The 24,686-nt window shown below is 34.1% G+C and overlaps 1 protein-coding gene and 1 long non-coding RNA gene across 2 annotated transcripts in view; both read left to right on the top strand.

Moving 5' to 3' along the window:
- The window catches only part of LOC111512485 (uncharacterized), a 149,746-nt gene that overhangs the window by 21,273 nt on the left and 103,787 nt on the right, over nt 1-24,686 (top strand). Inside the window, exons 3-4 of the mRNA XM_074170868.1 lie at nt 5,964-6,071; nt 15,396-15,481. Coding sequence (XP_074026969.1) covers nt 6,008-6,071; nt 15,396-15,481 — 150 coding nt within the window. The 5' untranslated portion in view covers nt 5,964-6,007. The remainder of the gene's footprint in view (nt 1-5,963; nt 6,072-15,395; nt 15,482-24,686) is intronic.
- LOC141480659 (uncharacterized) lies at nt 11,561-13,512 on the top strand. Its single transcript, XR_012464474.1, has 3 exons — nt 11,561-12,080; nt 12,156-12,300; nt 13,041-13,512. It is a non-coding gene; the product is annotated as an uncharacterized lncRNA (long non-coding RNA).

Raw genomic sequence — 24,686 nt, 5'->3', positions numbered from 1 at the left:
ACGTTTTTTCAGGAAGCTTGAGGGCCATCGCATAGCTGCGATGTTTGGCTAGCAAACCCTCATTCCACACACGGTCAAAGGCCTTTGAAATATCAATCGCATCAACTCTTGACTCTCCAAGTTTCACGATTGCGTTATTCCAAATATGGGTGACATGCGATAAAAGGTCGCCTGTTGATCTTTGTTTCCTGAAGCCATATTGATATTCACTCAAGATCTTGAAGCTTTCCAAATATTTGAAGATATGGTGGTTTTCGGCTTCCTCCATGATTTTTATATCACTGACAGCAAAGCGACTGGTCAACAGTAATTTGGAAGATTTTTCTTGTCTTTTTCGGGAATCGGCTGAACGCGAGCAATCTTCCAACATAAATAAAAAAAAATCCTTCCTTGTAAGACAGGTTGAAAAGTCTCAGCTAGACGCTGTCTGATATCTATATGATACTCCTACATTCTTATTAATTCATCAAATTCGTCTGTTGTTATTTTTCGAAAGCAGTCTCACGCTTCCGTGTGACGCTTTGTTGCCTCTTCGTTTTTTGTCAGTGGCTCACGCACAGGCCACTGCTTGACAATATACAAGGTGTTCAGTTAAATAATTCAATTTCGTGCGGTGATTCCTTTGTTACATTTCAGAGAGAAAGTTCTACTGAACATTTGTCCCGAATGACTTTGTTTTGCGAATATCTTCGTGTTTAAATGGTCTAAAAAAATAACTTTTGCATCAGTTTCTCAGTAGATATTTCATTGGTTATGATCAAACTTTACGTTTGATAACAGTACTGAAGGGCTCATTTTGATATATTCATATTTGAAATAATCATATCAGTGACGCAGCAGAGGGTTACCGGATTGATATTTATGAAAAACATCATTGGATACCATTAGTTTTATCAGAATAAATATCAAAATCGGATAGAACAATTCTGATCTCGCGAGTTTGTGTGTGAACCGTATATTGAAAAAATAGCAGCAATAACTGAATTTCGATCTATATTTCAAAAGTAGTCACATTTAACGTAAACACCACTCCTATCAACATTTCATTCATGCGCTTAGTAATGACAATGCAACAGAAGCCCGTCTGATTTTTCAAGATCAATATCTGGAACTGGAACTCCCGCTGCACATGCTGAACATTCTGGTAAGTCGAGAACAATACAGACATCAAAGTGAGAAGAGGCAATTATTCAAGAAGTTGACACCCATTTTTCAAGAGGTACTCGAAAATTATCTCTACAGATCAACGTCAGTCACCAAAGTATTTGTAGGATTTTGCATACACTTTTTTTTGATCCGTTCCACATATAACGGATCCATTCATCATGCGATGGTCTTAGACAGTTTTTTGTTCTATTTAAACTATTCTGTTTAAAAAAATCTGTTCAAAATCTGTTTTTCCGTTAACCAGCTGTCGCACCCCTACGAACGACGACCCTCAGAAGTCGAAACTTGTGCGAGCTAAGGATTAACGAGGTCTTACCTTTTAACGTGTGATTCTGAACACGGGTTGGATGGTAGCAAGTGAAGATCGATCGTTCAGACTAGGGCTTGAACCACCGACTAACACGGCAGTCAATTCGAGTGAGTGAACAAAGCACCCACGCCGAACCGCTTGGCTACCGACCAGTCTCAACGTTACGCTTGACGTTTTGATCACGGATGGTGCAAGACTAGCGACTTCACATATCCCTACAAAAAATAGTCTAGCGGCGTTGAATCGCTCGATCTTGGAGGCTAATTCACGGGTCCGAAACCTGAAACTATGCGGTTACCAAACGTTTACTTAAATTCAATTGTGGCACGTGCTGTATGACATGTTGCCCCGTCTTGTTGAAACCACAGCTCCTACACATCATGTTTGTTCAATCGAGGATCGAAAAAGTCTGTAATCATGGCCCTATAGCGGCCAACATTGACTGTAACGTTCTGACCTGCATTGCTTTCAAAGAAGTACCCACGGACCAATGGCCCCACCAGCCCATGAAGCACACCAAACAATCAGTTTGGGCCCATCCACCGAATCTACGCTTTGCTAGGTGATTGTGTAGCTTCAATTCTTGCACGAGTTGGATTTTGTAAAAACGCAAACTAAGACCTTTCCGCAAAACCTTCAATAAAGTGGAGGGACACATATCCAATTCCTGTGTACGATGGCGGATAGACTGATTCGTAGCTTCCTCTACGTTACGCTCTACAGCAGTATTGACTTTTTCTGTACGCACTGTACAACGTCTCTGTGGATGCGTATTATCATTTAGAGTAAACGTGGTGCGAAAACGTTTCAAAGTTTATCGAATTAATTATGTTGACCGTAAAATTGACGTAGTGCGCGATACGTATTTTGAACAGAACTATAACACAACACAATAAAGTTTTTGTTTCGGGGTTGAAATTAGATGATTTTAATGTATTTCCACGTGTTAAAACGAAAGTGACCATAAAAATTATATATTAGCTCTTGTTTTCAAGATATAGTATCATTATATTATATATATGTATATTGAGTTTTCAACAAATGAAATATTTCATCACCAACAGTTGGTACACATGTTTGTTTACATAACACCCCTCTCATCAGCTGTTCTTAAGTAGTAAACATAACCTATGTGAGTTTGTCAATTGTACGCACGTGGTTGCTATTGAAATTATCGTGTGAAGTTGATTTTTAAATTAATTTAAGTGCTGATCTGAAATGCCTCGAAAGTGTGTGAATTCTGTCGATAGCTTTTGCTATATATGTGGTGAAATAACATTTAAGGCTCAGAAACGTAAAATGACACCTATCGTTAAGACAGCCTATGAACATTATTTTGGTGTGAAAGTTGGGGACCAAGATAAATCATGGGCTCCTCATATATGTTGTAATTCTTGTTCCGTCATATTGCGAGAGTGGCTGAAAAATAAAAACCGGGCAATGGCTTTTGCAGTACCTATGATTTGGCGTGAGCCTATCAATCATACAGACGACTGTTATTTCTGCTTAACTCCTCCCATTAAGCAAGGTTTATCTATGAAGAAAAGAGAAACGGTTAAATACCCTAATCTCCCATCTGCTCTTCGGCCTGTACCACACTCAGACAATTTGGCAGTCCCTTCTCCACCCCAAAACTATGAAATTTCAGAGGAAGGTGATGAAGACTGTTTAGAAGGAGCAACCCATCCTTCTACATCCTATGACCCTGATTTTGAGGTAAGCGATAGGTCTAGTGATCCGCACAGAATTAGTCAAGCAGAGTTGAGTGACCTTATAAGAGATCTTCGCTTGTCTAAGGAAAAGGCTGAGCTGTTAGGGTCAAGACTACAACAGTGGAATCTTCTAAAACATGATGTGAAAATATCTCAGTACAGACATCGTCATAAAGATTTGCTTCCTTTTTTTGAGAAAAAAGAAAACCTCGTAGTTTGTTCTGATGTTAATGGTTTGATGGACTACTTGAATTTGGATCACACTCCATCTGAATGGAGACTGTTTATAGACTCTTCAAAACCAAGCTTGAAAGCTGTACTTCTGCATAATGGAAATCAGCTACCCTCTATTCCTATAGGTCATGCAGTTCACATGAAGGAAACGTATATAAATATGAAAACACTTCTCCAATCAATCAAATATGAACAACACAAGTGGCACATCTGTGGTGATCTGAAAGTCATTGCTATACTCCTAGGAATGCAATTAGGGTTCATCAAGTACTGTTGTTTTTTGTGTCTGTGGGACAGTCGGGATAGAAAATCTCACTATAAAAAAATGAACTGGCCTACACGAGACCTAAACCCTAATGAGAAAAATGTAGTTTACGAGCCTCTTGTAGATCCTAAGGATGTTCTCCTTCCCCCATTACATATTAAGTTGGGACTAATGAAAAACTTTGTGAACCAGGAAGAACAAGCTTTTAAGTACTTGAGAGCAAAGATTCCCAGGTTGAGTGATGCTAAAGTCAAGGAAGGCATCTTTATTGGGCCTCAAATCCGTGAAATTGTAAATGATCCTGCTTTTGACATGATTTTAACAGGAAATGAAAAAAGAGCCTGGGAAGCCTTCAAGGGGGTTGTACATGGGTTTTTAGGTAACAAAAGAGCTGATAACTTCACAGCATTGGTTAAAGAGCTTCTTCAAGCTTACCACCAACTTGGATGCAACATGTCCTTAAAAATTCATTTTCTTCACTCTCATCTTAATTTCTTCCCACAAAACTGTGGAGCTGTGAGTCATGGAGAAATATTCCATCAAGACATTGCCTTAATGGAACAGAGATATCAGGGCCGTTGGAATGAAGCAATGCTTGCAGACTACTGCTGGTCTGTGTGTAGGGATGCTCCAGAAGTGTTTTATAAAAGACAAGCTAAACGACAGCGATCTTACAATGAATCGGATGGACTTAATTGAAATTTGGTGGTACAAACTTCTTTTATTTGTCAAAACACTAAGAATAATGTTTTTTTATTAATTTTGTACTTAAAATATTCTAAAAGAAACATAACAATATTGTTTTATGTACTTTCACTTTTCACGTATAGTATAACTACTCTTCAAGATTAAGTACTGTGTATCTCAAAAACCAGAGCCAATAAAAATTTTTCATTGTTATTTTCGTTTTTATCACCCCAAAATTAGTAGAAATTGACTAATTTAGTGTAGGAAACATTCAAAAAATATTTTTTTGTTGTGTTGTGTAATTTTGAAAATAAATATGCACAATTTGGAAGCGTTGTTCTGGCGTCACTCTTTTCATGTTGAAATGTCAAACCAAATAAATCACTTGACAGCTGACAAAATGGGCGCCAGTTACAAAAGTGTTACCAACTTGAAGTTCTATACCTTCATTGAAAACACCTTTTGAGTTTCGTGGTGGCTGTGGTAGTGGATGGACATCCTAATAACGTCCGATCATAAAGAAGATACGAGGATGCCATGTGCTATCGTGGGGCTCCGTTTTTGGTGAATAAAGGGGACCCTTCATTCACCGGTGTGAATAAAGGGTCCCCTTTATTCACACCGGTATCAGATAACCATGTAAAGGGGGGTTTTCATAATGAAAAAAAAGTTGGAAAAAATGGGTGGCAGCATTGCTTCGTGCAAGACCGCTGCGCCCCCCGACAAAGCCCCTGTTAACCAATAGGAGGAGCATTGGTCAAATGCGCCTGAAGATAAGCAACGACCATCCAAAATAGAGAGAGAGAAAACACGATCATTACGATGATTTTCATTGTAAAATTAGTTGAATTATCACCAATTGTTTAATTTTTAGTGATGGATTTTGAATGGACTGACCTGTTACTGGATGAAAATCAATAACACTATCCCTGATAATAACCTACCAATTTTCACAAGCAGAAATAAGAAATGTTTGTGAAAATTGTTTAATTATTTTCACGGATAACTTCTAGTATCGTAACAATTGTCTCAACACATCTGTTCACTACATAAAACTTTTCAAAACTAGTTTTCACTAATTATCAAATATTCGAAAACTACGACCAAACGTAAGCCGCATTATAGTGTTACGTTTTTCCCCGTGAGTTAACCAATATCAGCATTATACTGAACAATAATCAAACTTCAACTTCATTTCTCTTCCAATGCAACAAAGATTTCAACTGAAACTTCAACTATTATTCGAATGTCTATTGCCTTACTAGATCGCTCCGCGTACCTCACTGTAACTTCCACTTGACTGTCTCGATGGACAAGTGGAAGGCGCCTATATTTGGCAATCAATGGCGCTGGAACAGTCCTCGTAATTCTATCGAAGTCGGTAGCATTATTCTCGCTACATGTAGAGCGGCAGCCAACATCGAACATTCTCGCGCTCTTAACTACATCACAATTGGTTCATGATTACCAGTGGCGGCCTTCGTTATTTTCTTTTGGGCATGATTTACAACAATAGTTTCAATGAATTCGACTTAATTTCAATTATAATGCCAATAATGTGAATACTGAGGCCACGCTTTTTTTTCAGTGCAATGTAGTGCATGCAGGACAACATGCCCATCGGATAGTCGGATGGAAAAAACATGTAAATGCTTGGATAAGCCCAAGGTGACCACCCCAAATTTACCTTCTGTAGGTGAGTGCTATTATTTTTACTGGCGCAAAAAAATATGTGTATTTTATCATATTAGAATCAAACCTTGAAAAAATATTAAAAATATTCATTTCAAATTTCCAGCAATCAATATAATATCCTAGGTTGAACTTATCATTTCCAGTTAGGAGATGCATTGTATAAATAATAACACTATTATTCTTCCATTTGCTACTGGATTTTGGGATGATCCGTATTCAGTCAGTTGAATATACTGTTTGGGATTGTCCTCTGAAAAAATAATATTTTTTTGTATCATTGTTTTTTGTTAAATTTTTCAAATATGCTTTGTGAATGTCGAAATGTTGTATCCGAAACGTCTGTTTTTGTCTGTAGTGATTCTGTTCTCTCTACTAGTTGAAGCAAAGAAAGTATTTCGCAGCATGAAATAACTGATAAAATTCTCTAATGACAACTCTCTTCCCGAACACAAGAAGTAGAACAATGACTCTCGTTGCACGTTGTACTTATGAACTCAAAGTCATAGAGAGATGACTGAAATTTAGTTTCAACCATATCCTGTTGACGGATGGGAAAAATGTTTACATTATATTTATCGTATGCCAGAGTTGAAAATTCTATTATTCTAATTTTTTCACAAACACGAAAGCCATCAGTGTTTCCTGTATTTATATGTCCCATTCATCTTTATCCCGTTTTTTATCCAAAAAACTATTATAACCAAACTTCATTCACCCTAAGCATAATTTCATGAATTTTACTAGATCGGACTTCCCTTGTCTAATATCATATGATACGATTTGAAATCTTTGAAAAAACAAATGAAATTGAAAATTAATATAAATAGCTAAAAAACAATTATATTGAGCAATAAACCGTCAAACAAAATACAGTCAACTGAAAAAAGCGAAAAGTTGAACAATCAAAAACGAAATAAAAATGAAGATTTCAAACCGAGTTACTTCACATTACTTCACGACGTTTCGATTGTTAATATCCTCCATCGTCTTCGGGTAATGACTGGACTATTTGTCCGAGAGATCACTATTTACGAACTTTTTCACCTATCTTCTCTTTCCTCTCTCCGATTCACCGATTTAGTGGGAGTTGACCGTTTATCCGCTAGCTTGGCTGAATGCATACATGTTGTAGATGACTAAAATTTAGTTATCCTGTTGACGGTTGGTGAAAGTGTTTTCATTATATTCATCGTATGCCAGAGGTTAGGCTGAATTTTAGTCATCTACAACATATATGCAGCGTCTTTAAACTTCCTCTTAAACCAGTGTTTCTCCTTGTGGATGATCTCAGCTTGGCACCACTTGATAGTATGTTCCCAAATTTCAAAAATTATTCTACGCCAGAAGTTCCACTTTCACCTTCTACCACTAACCCATAAACTTGAAATAAATTTCGTCTGCATGAGGGTAATTAATGATAAAATTTGTTTGAAGGTGATTGACAATGTTTCATGATGAATTTCACTAGTTCGGACTTCCATGGTCTATTATATAAAATGATTTGAAATCCCTGAAACAGCTAAAAAGTCATCACCCGAAGACAATTGAAGATACTAACAATCGAAACGTCGTGAACTAAGGTGACTTGGAATATCTCCACTTTTTATTTTTATTTTCCTTTTTCATTTCTATATTTTTATTTATTCAATTTTTCTATTTTTACTTGTATTTTATTTCACTATTATCTCATTTCAGGTTTATTTTGCTTAATATAATTGTTATTTTCAGCTATTCATTTTCAATTCTTTTTTTTTTTAGTTGTTTCAGGGATTTCACATAATTTTATACAGGGTGTCCCTGGACTCCCTCTTTTCCTCTCGGGAATGTATAGATGGGGTCAAAATATCACCAGTACTTCATATAACTTTTTTTCCTAAAAGTCTTCGTAACCAAGTTACGGGCCCTCGAAGTTACAAAATGAAAAATGTTTTTCTTTGATAACTTTTCAAGTGAATATTCAAAATCATCCAAATTTTGGTAATTGACTAAACAAATGAATTCCGTCGATGAGCTTTCATGCAGGAGTCAGTTGTTTTGCTACAAAGTCAGGAACGGACTACCCCCGATGGTCCACACCCCAAAACTTTGAAATGACAGATATTTTTCAATATTTTTCAACAAAATAAGGTTACTTGGACAATTTTATGGATAAAAGTACTCGTGTGGAAAGTCGATGGGAGCAACGAGTCTTGATAAAAATGTAGTTCTACTCGACGACATCAAACCCGCTCGTCCACCATTATTTGAAATGAATTATTATCAAAGCAGAAATAATAATGATAACGTTAATTCAACAACATTTATAACAGGAATAATACAAAGTATGCTAAAATGAAGTCGTAAACAAAAAGTACATTACCTATAAGGAAGTTTAAGTCACAATTGTGATAGTAGATATTTTTTCAAAAGAAATATCAAGTTCTGTAGATTCGTGGTGTTTTTAAACTAACAAGCTACTCTACTATGAAATATCGAATTCATTCCATATTTTGTATGTACATAATACGTGTGGAATAATCACGTTTCGTGTTGATCAGTTATCTGAATCTCATGAAACTCAACATTCGAATGTTTCAAATTCTTCTTCACAGCTAAACTGTTGAGGAGTTTCACTGATAATTATAATTTTATGGGAAAAAATCTTTAACACGAATCTAAATTTAGCTGAAAAAACGCACATCGGAAAAAATATTTACTATACTAATAAAAAGCAAACGAATGAACTACAAAAACGGCTGCACATGATCAGGTGAAAAATATCCAGGGAATAATTATGTTCCATTTCTTTCACAGATGTTGACAAAAAAACCTTTTAGAAAGTTTTGATAAAAAATGAGAAACTGGAATGCGATTTTGTTTTGTTGAGTGGTGCGTTGTCATATGACTAGAATTGTATTGTCAATATTCTATAGGATATTTTGAATTTTTTTGATATGGCCGAACAGTTTACATTCAATGAATATGCAGATATGCATGTATTTAATGGACGAGCATTTTGTAATGCTGCAGAAGCTCGTCGTCTGTATTCCAAGCATTTTCCCAATCGAACGGTACCGTCAAGAGAAACATTCGAGCGTGTCGATCGCAGCTTGAGGGAGACAGGTATGTAATAATTGATAATTAATTTGAGCACGTTGTTTTATTTCGATATTATTGTAGGTACAGTTTTGCCAAAACGAGGTGGTGAGGGCGCTCCTAGGACTGTACGTACCGTTGTATTGGAGGAAAATATTTTGGAAGCCGTCGCTGATGATCCTTCAATGAGCATCAGAAATCTATCAGAACAGTTCCATACATCCAAGTCCACTATTCATAGAATAATTAGGGAACAACTGCTCCACCCATTTCACATCCAGAAGGTACATGCCATGACACCTCAAGATTTTCCAGCACGACTGGAATATGCCAATTGGTTCATGGATAGGCAAAGAGAGGATATGACTTTTATTAATCGAGTTTTATTCACTGATGAAGCAGGTTTCAGTAGAGATGGAGTTATCAACTCTCATAATCTCCATATATGGGCCGAAGAAAATCCCCATGGGATATTGCAAACCAAACACCAACGGAAATTCAACGTGAATGTTTGGGCTGGTATCATAGGAAACCATCTTATAGGACCATTCGTTCTACAGGACCGATTGAATGGAGAACGTTATTTGGAGTTCATTCAGAACGATTTGAATGGACTTTTGGAACATGTTCCATTGCGAACCCGAAGAGATATGTGGTTTATGCATGATGGCGCTCCTCCTCATTTTAGTTTGATTGTGCGTGACCATCTGAACCATATTTTCCACAATAGATGGATTGGTAGAGGTGGGCCATATTCATGGCCATCGCGGTCTCCGGATTTAAATCCATTGGATTTCTTTCTGTGGGGGCATCTAAAAAGCCTTGTTTACGCTACACCTATTCACACAAGAGATGCATTGTTGAATAGAATAACATTACATTGTGAAGCCATACGAAACGACCCTGGAATGCTATTTCAAGTACAGAGAGGGTGTCTTCGCAGACTAAGAAAATGTATAGAGAGAGAAGGTGGTCATATCGAGCAGTTTCTGTAGCAGATTTTTCATTTCTGTTTGCTCTTGAGGCTCTTGAGTTTCGTTAGTTAAACGTGTTTGCATTATAAAATTCGTTATGAACATTTTACCTATCATTTCCATTTTCCTTAAAAACTAATATTTTCGAATAATGGTAGACATCTCAGGATAAATGTTGTTGAATTAACGTTATCATTATTATTTCTGCTTTGATAATTATTCATTTCAAATAATGGTGGACGAGCGGGTTTGATGTCGTCGAGTGAAACTACATTTTTATCAAGACTCGTTGCTCCGATCGACTTTCCACACGAGTACTTTTATTCATAAAATTGTCCAAGTAACCTTAATTTGTTGAAAAATATTGAAAAATATCTGTCATTTCAAAGTTTTGGGGTGTGGACCATCGGGGGTAGTCCGTTCCTGACTTTGTAGCAAAACAACTGACTCCTGCATGAAAGCTCATCGAAGGAATTCATTTGTTTAGTCAATTACCAAAATTTGGATGATTTTGAATATTCACTTGAAAAGTTATCAAAGAAAAACATTTTTCATTTTGTAACTTCGAGGGCCCGTTACTTGGTAACGAAGGATTTTAGGAAAAAAAGTTATATGAAGTACTGGTGATATTTTGACCCCATCTATACATTCCCGAGAGGAAAAGAGGAAGTCCAGGGACACCCTGTATAGTAGACAATGGAAGTCCGAACTAGTGAAATTAATAATAAAATTGTTATAAACAAATGCATCACTGAAGACTACTCCAGATTGTTCCATATATTCTGAATATAAATTTTAACACAAAATCGAAAATGATTTCTTGGTAAACTTCAAATTTTTGTATCAATAATATTGTCTGGAAATTCGGGTTCAACAAATTGAATCGCCGACATGTCGGAGGCGTAACAGATAAACCTCAATAATGCCCACTCTGAATGAAATGTTATCCATCCTTCTCAGTTCCCCGCCAAAATAGATCACACCCGGAGTCTATTTTATTTTATCAGCCCGAACATCAACCCGATGGTCCACTGATAATTGTGCTTTCTCCTTGGCGGAAATTGTTCATCCGTCACAGACTTGGATAAAACTCAAAGGAAGTCTGTGTGCCGAGAAAGAAAAGAGAGTAATTGAATGGTTTCTGATACTTGGAATTGAGGTTTTACGCTTATCATATTCCGTTTATGTTCAAGGATTCGTCATTCGAAATTTTCTCGAGTTTTTAGTGATAATTCTAATTTTTTCAATGATGTGATCCAAAATTAATTCATAATTCTGCAAATTGGTTTTTCAACATTCAGTTGCGCCTCAGAACATTTACAAACCAATAAGCTGTTGCAAACCAATAGTATTGTAACGGTCTAAATTTACTTGTAAATATTGTAGATATTGTTCGTTTATTCATTATGGAATCGACAGAATTGTCATTTATTGATGACGAACTTTTCGTTACAGCTAGGGACACATCTGGTTTGCCAGTGTGCCCAACCTACATTTTCAAAGAGTTTCCGTGATTTTTCTCTAAAAACAACGGTGTTTTCGCCGCCATTTCTATTGTATCTCGTGTATTATACAGATATCCAACTATTCTACTAGATTTTCCTACGATCAAAAATACTTATTTTCTATCTTGCTACCCTATTGGTCCAAAATAGTGACAGCAAGTTGTTAACGTAGTCGATTGTTCTTTTTTCTTAATGAGATTGATAAATCGAGAGGAAGGAAGAAAACCGAGGCCCTCCCACTTTTTTGGAGATCGGTGCCCTATTCTGTACGTGATAGTTAGCATTTTCCAAATAGACATAAATGTTTTCTCAAACATCCTGACGGGAGTAGGTTCATTTGGATAAATAATAAGTGGAAAGTGTGTATTGGGTATTGTTCCAAATATATCGTTGCGAATTTGGAAGGGATGACCCATATTTCCGCACTCTTAGGAGGATTAATAAAGCTAACTATACGTAAGTCAGTCACGCCATTTTACCTCTCGAATGAAAAAAAAAATGCTTCGAACTAATTTTCTCATTAAATTTTAGTGGCTATCGAAATTCTAACGTTTACATAAAATCATAAGAAGATCAGCAAAACAAAGGCGCAAGGTTCTGCCTCTTGACATTTACAAAGTTACGTATACGATCAGAAACAGAAAGGAGGAAAAAAAACAACTCTTCTGAAAAGAAGGTAGGTCACGTATATGATGAATTACTCTCGGTTTGCCTAGACATAGTTATTGTAATCACTTTAAAGAGGGAATTTATAAACTCGTCAAAGAATTTCCAAGTGTAAAGCAACATCTTCTTTCTGGTAGACAGATGGTTGCTTGTACACATGAATTTCATGATTGTGTTTCTTTTCAAGTAATATTTCCAAAATCAGGCTTTTGTAAAACGGTGGTACTTTATTGTATAGTTGGATATCCGATGTGTTCTTATCATAAAATATATTGAAAATAAGAGGACTACCTGTTTTGCCATGAAAAAAAAAATTAAGGAATTGATTGAGAAAGTTACTTTACCTAATTCATTTCAATGGCCTCTATAGTCATTCCCATTTATTATTATTTCCAATGCATTAATATACCGGATGGACCTCAGGAGTGTTATGATTGGACTCCGATCTAGACCGATCTGCTACTATCATTATTAGCTTCTTAATTTACTTGTAACCGATATATAGATCATAATGTCTCGTTATTATATACGGGGGGCAGTATAAACAATCAATCACTTTCGGCTTTTCTTATTATATTCCGTTAACGTTAAAATTTAATAAATTTATGAAGACCAGACCATCTCAATAAATCTTAATGGTTCAAAATTGGTAATCAATAATTCTGGAGATTTGACCTCCAGTAGTTTTTTTTTGTTTGTTTTGCAAACGTTCGATACTTATCTGATACATTGTTTTTGGTTCTTCATAAGGGTTGTTTGGTACGGCTAGATTTTGGATGATACTGATTCTTGGAAGACAGAAAGGGAATCTGAGAACTTACCAGCCTTCACGACAGTTCATTCAACGACCAGAGAGGCATCAAGACACGCAAGAAGTGGGAAAAGCTAGACACCTATAGATTATTGTTACTTATTCATTTTAAGAGAAATATCGAATTTAACCTTTTGCGTTCAACCTATATTAATAGTTGTATTTATACATGTGTGTCTAAACATTTTTGCGGCGTCTGCGCTCTGGGCCCAAAGCTTCTGACGTATTAATGCACAATATTATCTTGTAAACCTATATAGGTTGTACGGTATTGAATCCTATATTTTCATGTCCTTGTGTATATATATTGAGTTAGTTCTTTTGTCAACGAGATTTTATTTATTTTGAGAGAACTCTTTCGAGAGTTGATGTGCAGAAATCGTAAATTTTTTTTTTGCTCATTTGTTATTTTTTTTTTTATAGAAATTATATTCCGGTGAATTTATTTGTTTTGTTTCCAAATGTTATCAATCGGTCACACCGTTGTACAAAGCCATAATAAGAGATCTTGTAATACAAGTTTGGTACTGGTACGTTGTCATTTGTTTTTTTATTCCACTTGGTAAATTGGGGGAATAGTTTAATACTCAGGCATTCTATATCGGCAATTAAATTTACCTGGCGCCCAAATATTGCTATCAACATACTTTGAACCCACCCCGTCTCCACTGTGGTGAACCGATAGATGCTTGTCATAAAAATCGTGACTGCATAAACCCGTAACTAAAAAGGCACGTTACAGTATTTTCTTTAAGAATCCTCATTCTATAATGGCGAGCCACGTTACAATTTTGTGTGGGTTTCTAAAAAAATTGAGTTATATTTTTTTCTACGAAAGACTTCGTCGAAACTGATCAATTCTGTTAAAGGCATTATGGAGCTCAAAAAGATCAGAATCATGTAAAACAGATTTCATCGGTTGTAGTTCAATAAGTTGGTAGCATTGAAAATTGGGGAAATCAAATTATATTGAATTTTGGCGAAGGTTTAGGGTACATTTCAGAATGGTTTTACACTCATATTTGTAATTTTTGAATCGTGTTTCGAAATGTATACCTTACAATGGTGCATACCTCTAAAAAGTTGAATTATTTTCACGTAACATTCTTAGATAATGAACGATTGTCACTTTCAGTATTGATTAATCTCGGTGATATATTTAGGATTCTGGCGAAGGTTATAGTAATAGAGTGCAGGGTACAGGGGTATGGTTACAAATTCATTATCATGCGTGAGGTAATGAATATTATTTTGATATATTCTAGTATGAACTACGTTTTTATACATTTTTGACATTTCAAGTACTTACATTGCTGACATGTCAGTTTATCCCCCTCATGTGAAACAGTTTATGGAAAAACTGTTTTGAATTAAACTTCCTTTCCCTATTCGAAAACATCAATTGTGTTCGATTATTCCTTCGAAAATAAAGAAGGATATTGATCTTGCAGTGAACCAATAAATCAATAATTCTTTCCATCTTGTTTCCAATATGAAGATACAGTTCCCAAATATTTGATGATAGACCCTATTATAATTTGCCAGAGTTTTATAATGATGAATTTACATGACAAAATGTGCATATTTGAATTTAAAGTGTTTTGTTTATATTCGTGTTTGTATATAAATGTTTGGTTGTCTGGTATAATGGGTGTATTTATTTATGTAATATTATATTTAAGTATAAATGTTTATATTAATATACATATAAGTATATATATATATATATATATATATATATATATATATATATATATATATATATATATATACAAGTGTTAATAATTGATTTGAAATCCCTGAAAGAATCTGTAGTTTTTTTAATTTTTATCTCGTGTTAATAGTTAATTTTTTTTATTTTTTGGTTGTTGCTTGTATTTTATTTCATTGTAATTTCAGTTTTCTTTGCTGAATATAAGTGTTATTTTTCAGCTATTCTAATCTAATCTTTTTAATTTTTTACAAATTTCAAATCAATTTATATCATATTAGACAACGGAATTCCGGAATAATGAAATGCACCACCAAACAATGTCAACTACCTTCAAAATTTTGATAATATTTTTAAACAAATCTGCAGACAACCATGTTAATACAAAATTTCGACGTTGAATTGTAGTGTATGTTTTAACTTTCTTTTTTTGTAGGTGTTTTTTCATATTCACATTTCATATTTCTATACTTACATATGTATTCATTTCTCACAAGCTTTGTTTGTCCACAAGATTTATTCTCAATGACAATAAAGTATATTATTATTATCATTAATGAACTGTTTTTATTTTGTTTTTTAGGGCGTATGGGCTTCACTACAAGTATGCATCTCTCAAATCTTCCCAAATTGGATGATGAAGATCTGAAACAATATATAGAAAAACAGGTTTGTGCATTGTCTTATCATGTAACCATCACTTCATTGTCTTCCTATTGAAATTGTCATGAAAACACAATTGACATTTCTCTTTTGTACCCGGATCATGTAATTCATTCAGAATGAACCTTCAAAAATAGGGAATCTGACTATAAATCATTCTGATTCAACTGAGAGTACAGAAATAAAATTTTTGGTTAAATCTCCAAAAAAATATAATTATAATATACACTGTGGTCCACTAAGTGTGCAACAAATGGGAAACTTTTTTATTATCGATTTCTCAGAAAATTTCAATTCTGACAAAAGTTGGTGCATGTTCCAAAACTATACCAAGTGTACCTGAAATGGCTTTGTGACAAACACCATACAGAATAGGCCAAAAAATGTAAAGTTCGTTCGAGAGTAGAGTACCCTTATTTCAAAAAATATAGAAATATTTTGAAAATAAAACTTGCTTAGAATTAAAATTTCAGATACGAAGTCATGGCCTGCTATTCGAATTTTTTTTTCTTTTGGAAAATTTTGATACATACTTTTACTATTTTAATTCAATATGTATTTGAAGTAGCCACAATCAAATCAGTTTGAAGTATTCTCTATCAAATTAAAATGTATTTGTAAAATTTACTTGGATTTGTATTTTTTTAGGTGACCGTCAACTTCATGTTTGTTGCAACGATATTTAACAGAACTCTAGAATAAAACAAATACTCTTTTTAACGAGGCAAATACTTTACTGAGTGTAATGTTCATATGAATACACTGTCAAAATCTAGCGCGGATAGCCATGAACAAAAAATGTAGATGTAGATCGCCACTCATTAGCGGGAATATTTCTGCAATGAACTCGTATTGAAGTTTCAAGCTCATCAACAATGTTAAAAGAGCGATCTATGTAGAATTTTTGTTTCAAATATCCCCATAAGAAATAATCTAGAGGTGTAAGGACTGGAGAACAAGGAGGCCATCGAGGATCGGTATTTCGTCCTAACCATTTATTACGAAATGTCCTATTCAGCAACTGAGAAACATTTCTAGTAGAATGGGCAGGACATCCGTCATGTTGGAACCATAACTTTTGCCGTTCTTCTAATACCATATCATCCAAAAACTCTCTTATTTCAGTTTCCAAAAAGTTCAAGTACCAGTCACCATTCAAATTCCCGCGAAAAAAAACGGACCTAGTAATTTATCATTTGATATACCACACCAAACGTTTGTTTTCTGATAGTATTGATTTTTGTTGTCAATAATAAAATTTGGGTTGACATCTGACCACCATCTGCAATTTTGTGATGATAGAACCCCATTTGTTGTAAAAGTAGATTCATCTCCAAACAGAATACATCGACGAAAATCTCGTTCTTCTTCTATTGTACAAATGTTCTATTGTACAAATGAATGTAGGTTTGTAAGCATGGTACTTATGTTTTTCGAGAATACGCTTCACAGAGGTTTTTTTATGCCGGTATAATCACTTATTTCTTGGGTGGATCTTCTAGGATTTTCTACTACTGCTTGAAGTACGTCAAGCTGGTTTTCTTCTGTGCATACAGGTTTCGTACGCTCCGTATTATGTTTATATTCTAGTGAGCCGGTCTGTTTGAAATTCTTTAAAATTCTACTTACACTTGAATAGCAAATGTGTTTGTCTGGATGCCGCTCGTTGAAAATATTTGCAGCTTCGCGCATTGTTTTATAACCATCATCACAGATTAAAACTAATTCTACGTTTTCAGTTAACGTTAATGATCCTCGCCCAGTATCATCATTTTTAATTAAGGAGAAATATGAAAACGATTTACAGGAAAGTTTCAAGAAGCCACACTATTTGGACGTAGGTGTTTTTTGTTCATGGCTATCCGCGATAGATTTTGGATTTTATTTTAATATCTGTTCTAGTTGAGGCATTGTTGTCGGAATAAAAGAAATTTTATACTTTCATTGACAGTTTATTCATATAAACATTTAGTTAGTAAATTATTTGCCTCGAGTATTTGTATTATCCTAGAGTTCTGTTAAATATCGTTGCAACAAACATGAAGTTGACGGTCACCTAAAAAAATACAAATCCAAGTAAATATTACAAATACATTTTAATTTGATAAATATCAGATACATATCAAATCAAAATAGTGAAAATATGTATCATACGGGGGTAATTCAAAATTTTCCAAAAGAAAAAAAAAATCTAATAGCAGGCGATGACTTCGTATCTGAACAAAACTTTTAATTCTGAGCAACTTTTCTTTTCAACATATTTCTATATTTTTTGAAATAAGGGTACTTTACTCTTGAAAGAACTTTATATTTTTTGGCCTATCCTGTATGTTGTTTGTCATAAAGCCATTTCAGGTACACATGGTATAGTTTTGGAACATGCACCAACTTTTGTCAGGAATAAAATTTTCTGAAAAATCGATAATAAAAAAGTTTCCCATTTGTTGCAGACTTAGTGGACCACACTGTATAGAGTCTATATTATAAACTCTAATAAACTGAACAGTGACATCATCAAAACAACTTGGAGAATTGATAATTATTTTTACTACCGTTAACTTTTCAGTTCTATTCAAGTAGGTATCTCAAGTAATTTTTTCTTCAAAAAATGGTGGATGGTGATCGACTCAGAAACAAATATGTCTTATTTATTTATTTTGATTGACTGTAATTATTATTAAAGATATGCTTACATCTATCATAGACAAGAATATGTATCTAAATTGAATAAATTAATTGATTGATCATTTGATTGACTGATTGTATCTGTATCACGTTTTTATTACGTAGTAAAAAAACTCAAACCCAAGAAATCAGTGGGAGTGGACACTACAATATGTTATCAAAGCTTCTAGTGACTGGTTAAAATAAACATCGATGCATATTTTCAATTCTATTTCATCCACTAAGTAATCTATTTCCGTTTGGAATAAAAATATCGATAGTATTTCCAATTTTCAGATCAGGCTGAAATAGCGTGTATTGAAGAATATAGGCTAATATTCATTATGTGTACCGCAGATAAGTTATTTCAATATATTGTATACAACAGTTCTTCGAAAAGTATACTAAGCCTATAAGTCTCGATACCATCTATACAGACTTCCAAAAAGCTTTCGATAAAGTTTATAGATAATGATATATTATTGTCAAGGTTGAGTCAATATGGAAAAAGAGAAAATACTTTCAAATTGTTCGGAAGTTATTCGTATAACATAGATTGAAGTATAACATAGAAGAAAGAGTTTTTCAGCAAAATAAAATATAGGATGTTCATTCGAATTGATTTATCCAGTATTGAAAAAAAGTTTGATCAAATTACTAATTGATAATAGAAAACTACATACATCATGATCAAACATATTATTTTGATGTGTTTTCACTGAAAATACGGACGGCTGACTAGATCTTTTTTTCGATGTTATATCTGAAATAACTCCCAAATCGCTCATTATATACCGATACAAATACGGAATGCAAATATGGAGAGCAATTTAATATATCGCTTCATCCCAAAAAAACTTACCCTTATTCATTACGCTTCCAGTGGTTACAACAAGCAGGATATACTGTACAATAAATTAAATACTAATGCATTTTCATCTAGAACTTTTATATTTTTTTTTTATAATTTTTAATGCGTTTTTCACATTCACTTCAAAAAGTATTCAAATTGATGTTTCAAATGTTGGGTTTTGATTTTTAAAGGGATTTGTTTCTAATTCACACATTGGCAACAGCGCCTATATCAAGTTGAAATCATTTATGCATACCTAGATATTCTTCTTTATAAAAGGAAAATTATCTTTATAAATCAACAGTTGAGACAAAATATAAATTATAGTTCAATACCACCTCCACAAGCCACATAAACAACAGTTGTTTTGTTATTTATTTATATAGAGGAAGATAGGTTATGTGCACAAAATGTCCATATGTCACAGAATGTTTCGGAACTCGGAACATAAGTAAACAGAACAGCACGCCTCTGAAATATGTTATCTTTGTTTGTCTCATACAGGTAACAGATTCATTGTCCTTTATTAGTTATAACCGATGTTGCCAAATGGTGAAATATTAACGAATCCCTTTAAATGTTGAATGCATTATTTCATTCCTCTTTTTAAGTATTTAAATAATTTTTTAAAGAAGAAGGATAAAATGATAAGTTTAAAATGCGTAGTTTTTTTATGAAAACTACTTGATTTTCGTCAGGAGTAACATTCCCCATTTTTTATAATTTCACTCCCTAATCTCAGACTCAATGTGGCACACGCTGGATATAAGACAATTCACAGTTTTTCCCACATTGAATTCAACCTTTACTGGCTTGTGATTGAATAATTATTTTTATTTAAGAAACCAAAATTAATAATACAAGACTTCAATGCAACTAATATTCTGCAGCAAAAAATCTATAATTCATTAATATGATTACCCTCTCTAAATAACGGATGTTTCGGTTTATCAGTCACAATCAAACATTAACAGATGATTAATCATAGCTAATGATGTCTGGCTTCGGAATTCAATTGGAAAGTTCATATCGTGTGATAAGGTATTAAGTTGGTCAACTAATTCACTCAATTATATACTTTCAAAGAGTAAACTCCGAACATGAAAAGGGTTAATATCGTTCATCCGCGCTTTGATGAACTTGGAAATGAACAAATAGAAAGAAAAAAGCGTTCTCGGTTGAAATGGAAGTTTAGAAAAGATTCTGATGCGATTAAAACTGAATTCAGTGATTTTCCTGTAGACATTTCTGGATAATTTGTGAAGATATTAGGGTTGCAGATTCTAAATGAAACTGGCGGCATTTTCAGATATCTGCGTTAGTGATTTTCCAGTGGTCTTTGTTGTCTCAAAATCGTTTTATTTGAAACTAATTACATAAGTTAAACTATACTTGAATCACTATTGAAATAATTTTTTTGAGAGAAAACTAATTGAACCATTCAATTTATGGAAACAAATTTGTTGGAGGTTTTTGTTTCCAACTAAAGGGCCTGCTTTTGAAGATTTGAAGCTGAGAATTTGATCTTCCAGGAAGTTCTTGAACAATTCGGAACATTCTGGAATATTGTGGAATGTTGTGGAATGTTCGGGAATAATCCGGAATAGTTCTAGAAAACTCCAAAACATCTCATATTCAATGTGCAAATATTATGGACGTTATATAGTGTTAGTTTTTTAAACGTTCCACAATATGTCAGATTATTTGAGAGCATTCCAAAATTTTCTGATATATGATGGAATGTTCTGAAGAAATCTGGAGAAATGATATTGCCCTTATTTATATCCTCAAATTGATTTCACATGTTGCCTCAGCTACTAGTCTCAAATTGATTTTATGTAACAGTCAGGTGAATCTGATATTGAAATATCATTTCAATAAACTATATAGTATGCTATTAGTTATTGATCCACTATCGTTATTCATAATATTATTGTGTTCACATATTTCTACACTATCATAGGCATCTAGATGCCAGGTGGCTAACTAATCATAATGAACTTAAAGTTTATGGAATGGTTTTGTTGCAAAATATGGTGGGCGACTGCTGATTTTTTTGATCTTTCATATTTTAGGTGAGCTAAGTGTTCCTTATATCTCATTTCAATAGATCTTTCAGTCTGTCCGTAATATTTTGCATCGCAGTCCTTACAATTAATTTTATAAACTCCAGATTTTTCCGAATTCTCGACTTTTTCCTGTAAGGCTCTGTAGTGTGTGACTTGTTTTAAATAACATGTATATGTGTATTAAACATAACCGTTTCCAGGTAGAAAGTTGTTTTTTTTTACAACAGGAGTCAACGGCTGTGGGTAAACCTTTGTCCCCTTACATGGCAAACCTGTTCATGATCAAATTAGACATGGAAACCAAAGAAAAATCCGAGTATTTCCCTAGAATATGGGTGAGGCATGTGGATGAAGTTTTTGCGATATTCGAGAACAAAAAATCGAATATTAAGGACTTTGTTTCCTTTTTAAATAACATATTTCCATCAATGAAATTTACGCATGAGTTAGAAAATAATGGACAACTTCCATTTCTTGACGTTGTGGTGATGAAGAGCCAGTGGGGAAAGCTAGAATACGATGTATTCAGGAAGGAAGCGAGCACTTACAGGTATATTTCTGACAGTTCACATCACGTTCACAGACGTGCTAGGCTGAATGTTTTAGAACATCGTCTTCTGACATTTCTTCCCAAACATGAGAGGTTCACGAAAGAAAAACAAACATTTCAGGAAATTGCAGTCAGTAACGGTTTCTCGAGGGGTATCGCAGATGATATTATAGGGAAGAAAAAATTCGGGTTGAAAATAAACGAAATATCGAGTTTTGAAAATGACGAAAACCAAGACAAAGATATCTCAGTTCCATACCACCAATATACGAAGAACTTTGTGAAGATTTCCAAGGAACTGGGTATGAAGGTGGTATTCAAAACAAATCATATATTACAGAGCCTTCTAGAATATCCTTAGGACAACGTCGACAATTCGGAGAAGTCGGGAATTTACGAAATTAAATGTAAGGACTGCAATGCAAAATATTATGAACAGACTGGAAAATTTAGCACACCTAAAATATGGAAGATCAGAAAAATCAGCAGTCGACCATCATATTTTGCAACAAAACCAGCCCATAGACTTCAGTTCATTGAGATTAGTTAGACAAGACAAGGCAACAGGCATCTAGATGCCTATGTGAGTGTAGAAATAAGTAAACATAATAATACTATGAATAACGATAGATAGTTTATTTGACTACGTCTATGTAATAAACATTTTTAGCAAGTCAGGTAATAAGTCAAACATTTAAAATTGAATAACACCTAAAGAAAACAAAAAACATTGACACTACAGTACAACGAAAACACAAGGCACTCAAAAGGGGTACCATATTTTTTTAATACATTATTACAAGCAGCACTGTATAACAAAATACAATAAATTTTTAAAGATATTAATAGACGCACTTTCGCTTAAAACATAAATCCGGGCATTACCATGGAAGCAGCCATATATCCATCTATACTATAAATACCTTCATCAATGAGAAATTTTTTTATACCCTTTTTAAAACGTGTCTGTGATAAGTTCTTGACTGTAGTTGGCAAGTTATTGTATAGAATAACATCTAAGGAATTCTTGGAAGATTTCTGTTGATTGAATTTAGCAGGTCGTATAAGATTAGCACCACGTGTTTCTTAGTTATGAAAGTGGGAGTTAGTTGAAAGAGTGCTCTTAATTTTATGTACCTCCAGCAGTGACTGAAAAATGAAAATTGATGGAAGAGTCATGAGTCCCAATTTTTTGAACAATGGATACATGTGTCCCGATATTCCGTATTAGAAATTATCCTTATTGCTTTTTATTGTGTTACAAATATCTTTCCAGCAGAAGTAGAATTACCCCAAAGAAGTGTCCCGTAGCTAATAAGCGAATGGAAAAAGGCATAGTAGACAGCAAGAAGAGTGTCAACAGAACCAAATTGTCTCAATTGCCTCAACAAAAACAGATATTTGGATAATTTCGTATTTGAATAATCAATATGACATGTCCAATTTAGGGAGTCATCCAAAGTTATTCCAAATAATTGGGCTGTTTTACCTTCCAAAAGTTATTGGAAGAAAATACCAGTCTCTGGGTTTTGCCCGTATTACGTTTGAGAAGATTCGCATTGAACTATTTTTCAGCTTGGCTTCCAGCAAGTTGTGAGATTTTCAATAAATTTTTGCAAATTTTGTCTGACCATACAAAATAGATGTGTCATCGGCATAAACAACACATTTATGGAGCAGAACTTGGAATAATGGACCAACACTTAGTAGCATACTATATAGCTTGTTGCAATACTATTTTATTATGAGATTTACCTGAGTGTTAGATAAGGCAATATTGTGAAATAATGTCAATACTAGTAGATAAGGCAACATGTAAAATTAATTTAAGACAATTAAGACGCAGGTACCTAGCAGATGTATCTAGGGTATAAATAAGAACAATACTGTATCTTGAAGATGATCACTTGGTGATTGAAACACGTATCCTGATTATTTAGAACATGTTTTATCTTTTAAAGTAAAAGATAAGATAATACCACATATCTATAATGTTCAAGAATGACATGATGAACAGTATTTCTACTTACAATTGGTAACAGATTGGTATAAATAAATTAAGTAAGAACTCTGAATCGTCAGATTCTTAATTGAAGTTTTGTTTGTTTATTGCAAACCTCTATGCTTCTATGTTTGTTTGAATGAATGTTTTATATTTGATGACTTGTTTTAATTTTCTCAACAATTTGGAAAATATCAATAGGTTATAACCGGCGAGTTTATCATTGTGGTTTTAACCGGTTATAACCAGGTTGGTTTTAGCCGTGCCATTCCTGATAATATACATATTGTGTAGCAGTCCTGTCAGTGATATCCATAAAGAATGTTTAGAACACAAACGTGTTTTTTTAATGACTCAATGTACATATAAATGAAGTCGCTTCGAAAGTACTTTTTCTTCCGTTTTGAATTGGTTGTGAAATTGGACGTGGTGGTAGTGCGCCTGACTCACGATTGGAAGGCCGTGGTTTCGATTCCCGCCTTGATCAGATATTTTTCTCGAGATAATTCATTTGTTTGAAGCTGGGATGATTTTGCAACCGTGTTAGGAATCACACTTTGAAAGGTAAGACCTCGTTATTCCTTAGTTCGCACAAGTTTCTCAATTTCTGAGAGTTGTCGTTCGTATGGGGGCGAGAGCTGATTAACAGATTTTAGAGAGTTTTTTTTTTATTTATATGAAAGTAGTTGTTTCGAGAAAATTTTTTTTTCAGTTCGTGTCTGAAAGCTGCTTTTTTTCCCACATTTTTTGTATGAAGTTGGAAAAGTAAAGAGCCAAAACTTTTCTAATCTAGAAATTATTCACTTCTGAAAATTTACCCATTTCAATTTGAGCAAACAGATCTGTTTGCGGATTTTAAAGAACCAATACAATATTTTTCCTTTCCGGCTCCGGGTTCAGTTCGTTAGTATTTATCGCCCAAAATCCTACAGCAAACAGTGAAGGTCGTTTCCATTTCACATCGCTTCATTTGGGTAAAGTTCTAAGGATCGTAAATCAGAAGGTTATTTCTGACAGCATTTTACTAGATCGGCCAGGGTCCGGAAATTTGGTTTGGAAACAATCGCATTGTA

This window comes from Leptinotarsa decemlineata, unplaced genomic scaffold, assembly GCF_025532065.1.
Source record: "Leptinotarsa decemlineata unplaced genomic scaffold, Ldec_3_MD MMD2_tig00000008_RagTag_RagTag, whole genome shotgun sequence".
In the NCBI taxonomy this organism is placed as follows: domain Eukaryota; kingdom Metazoa; phylum Arthropoda; class Insecta; order Coleoptera; family Chrysomelidae; genus Leptinotarsa; species Leptinotarsa decemlineata.
The sequence above is the reverse complement of the archived record's forward strand: the minus strand, read 5'-3'. Positions and strand labels throughout refer to the sequence as shown.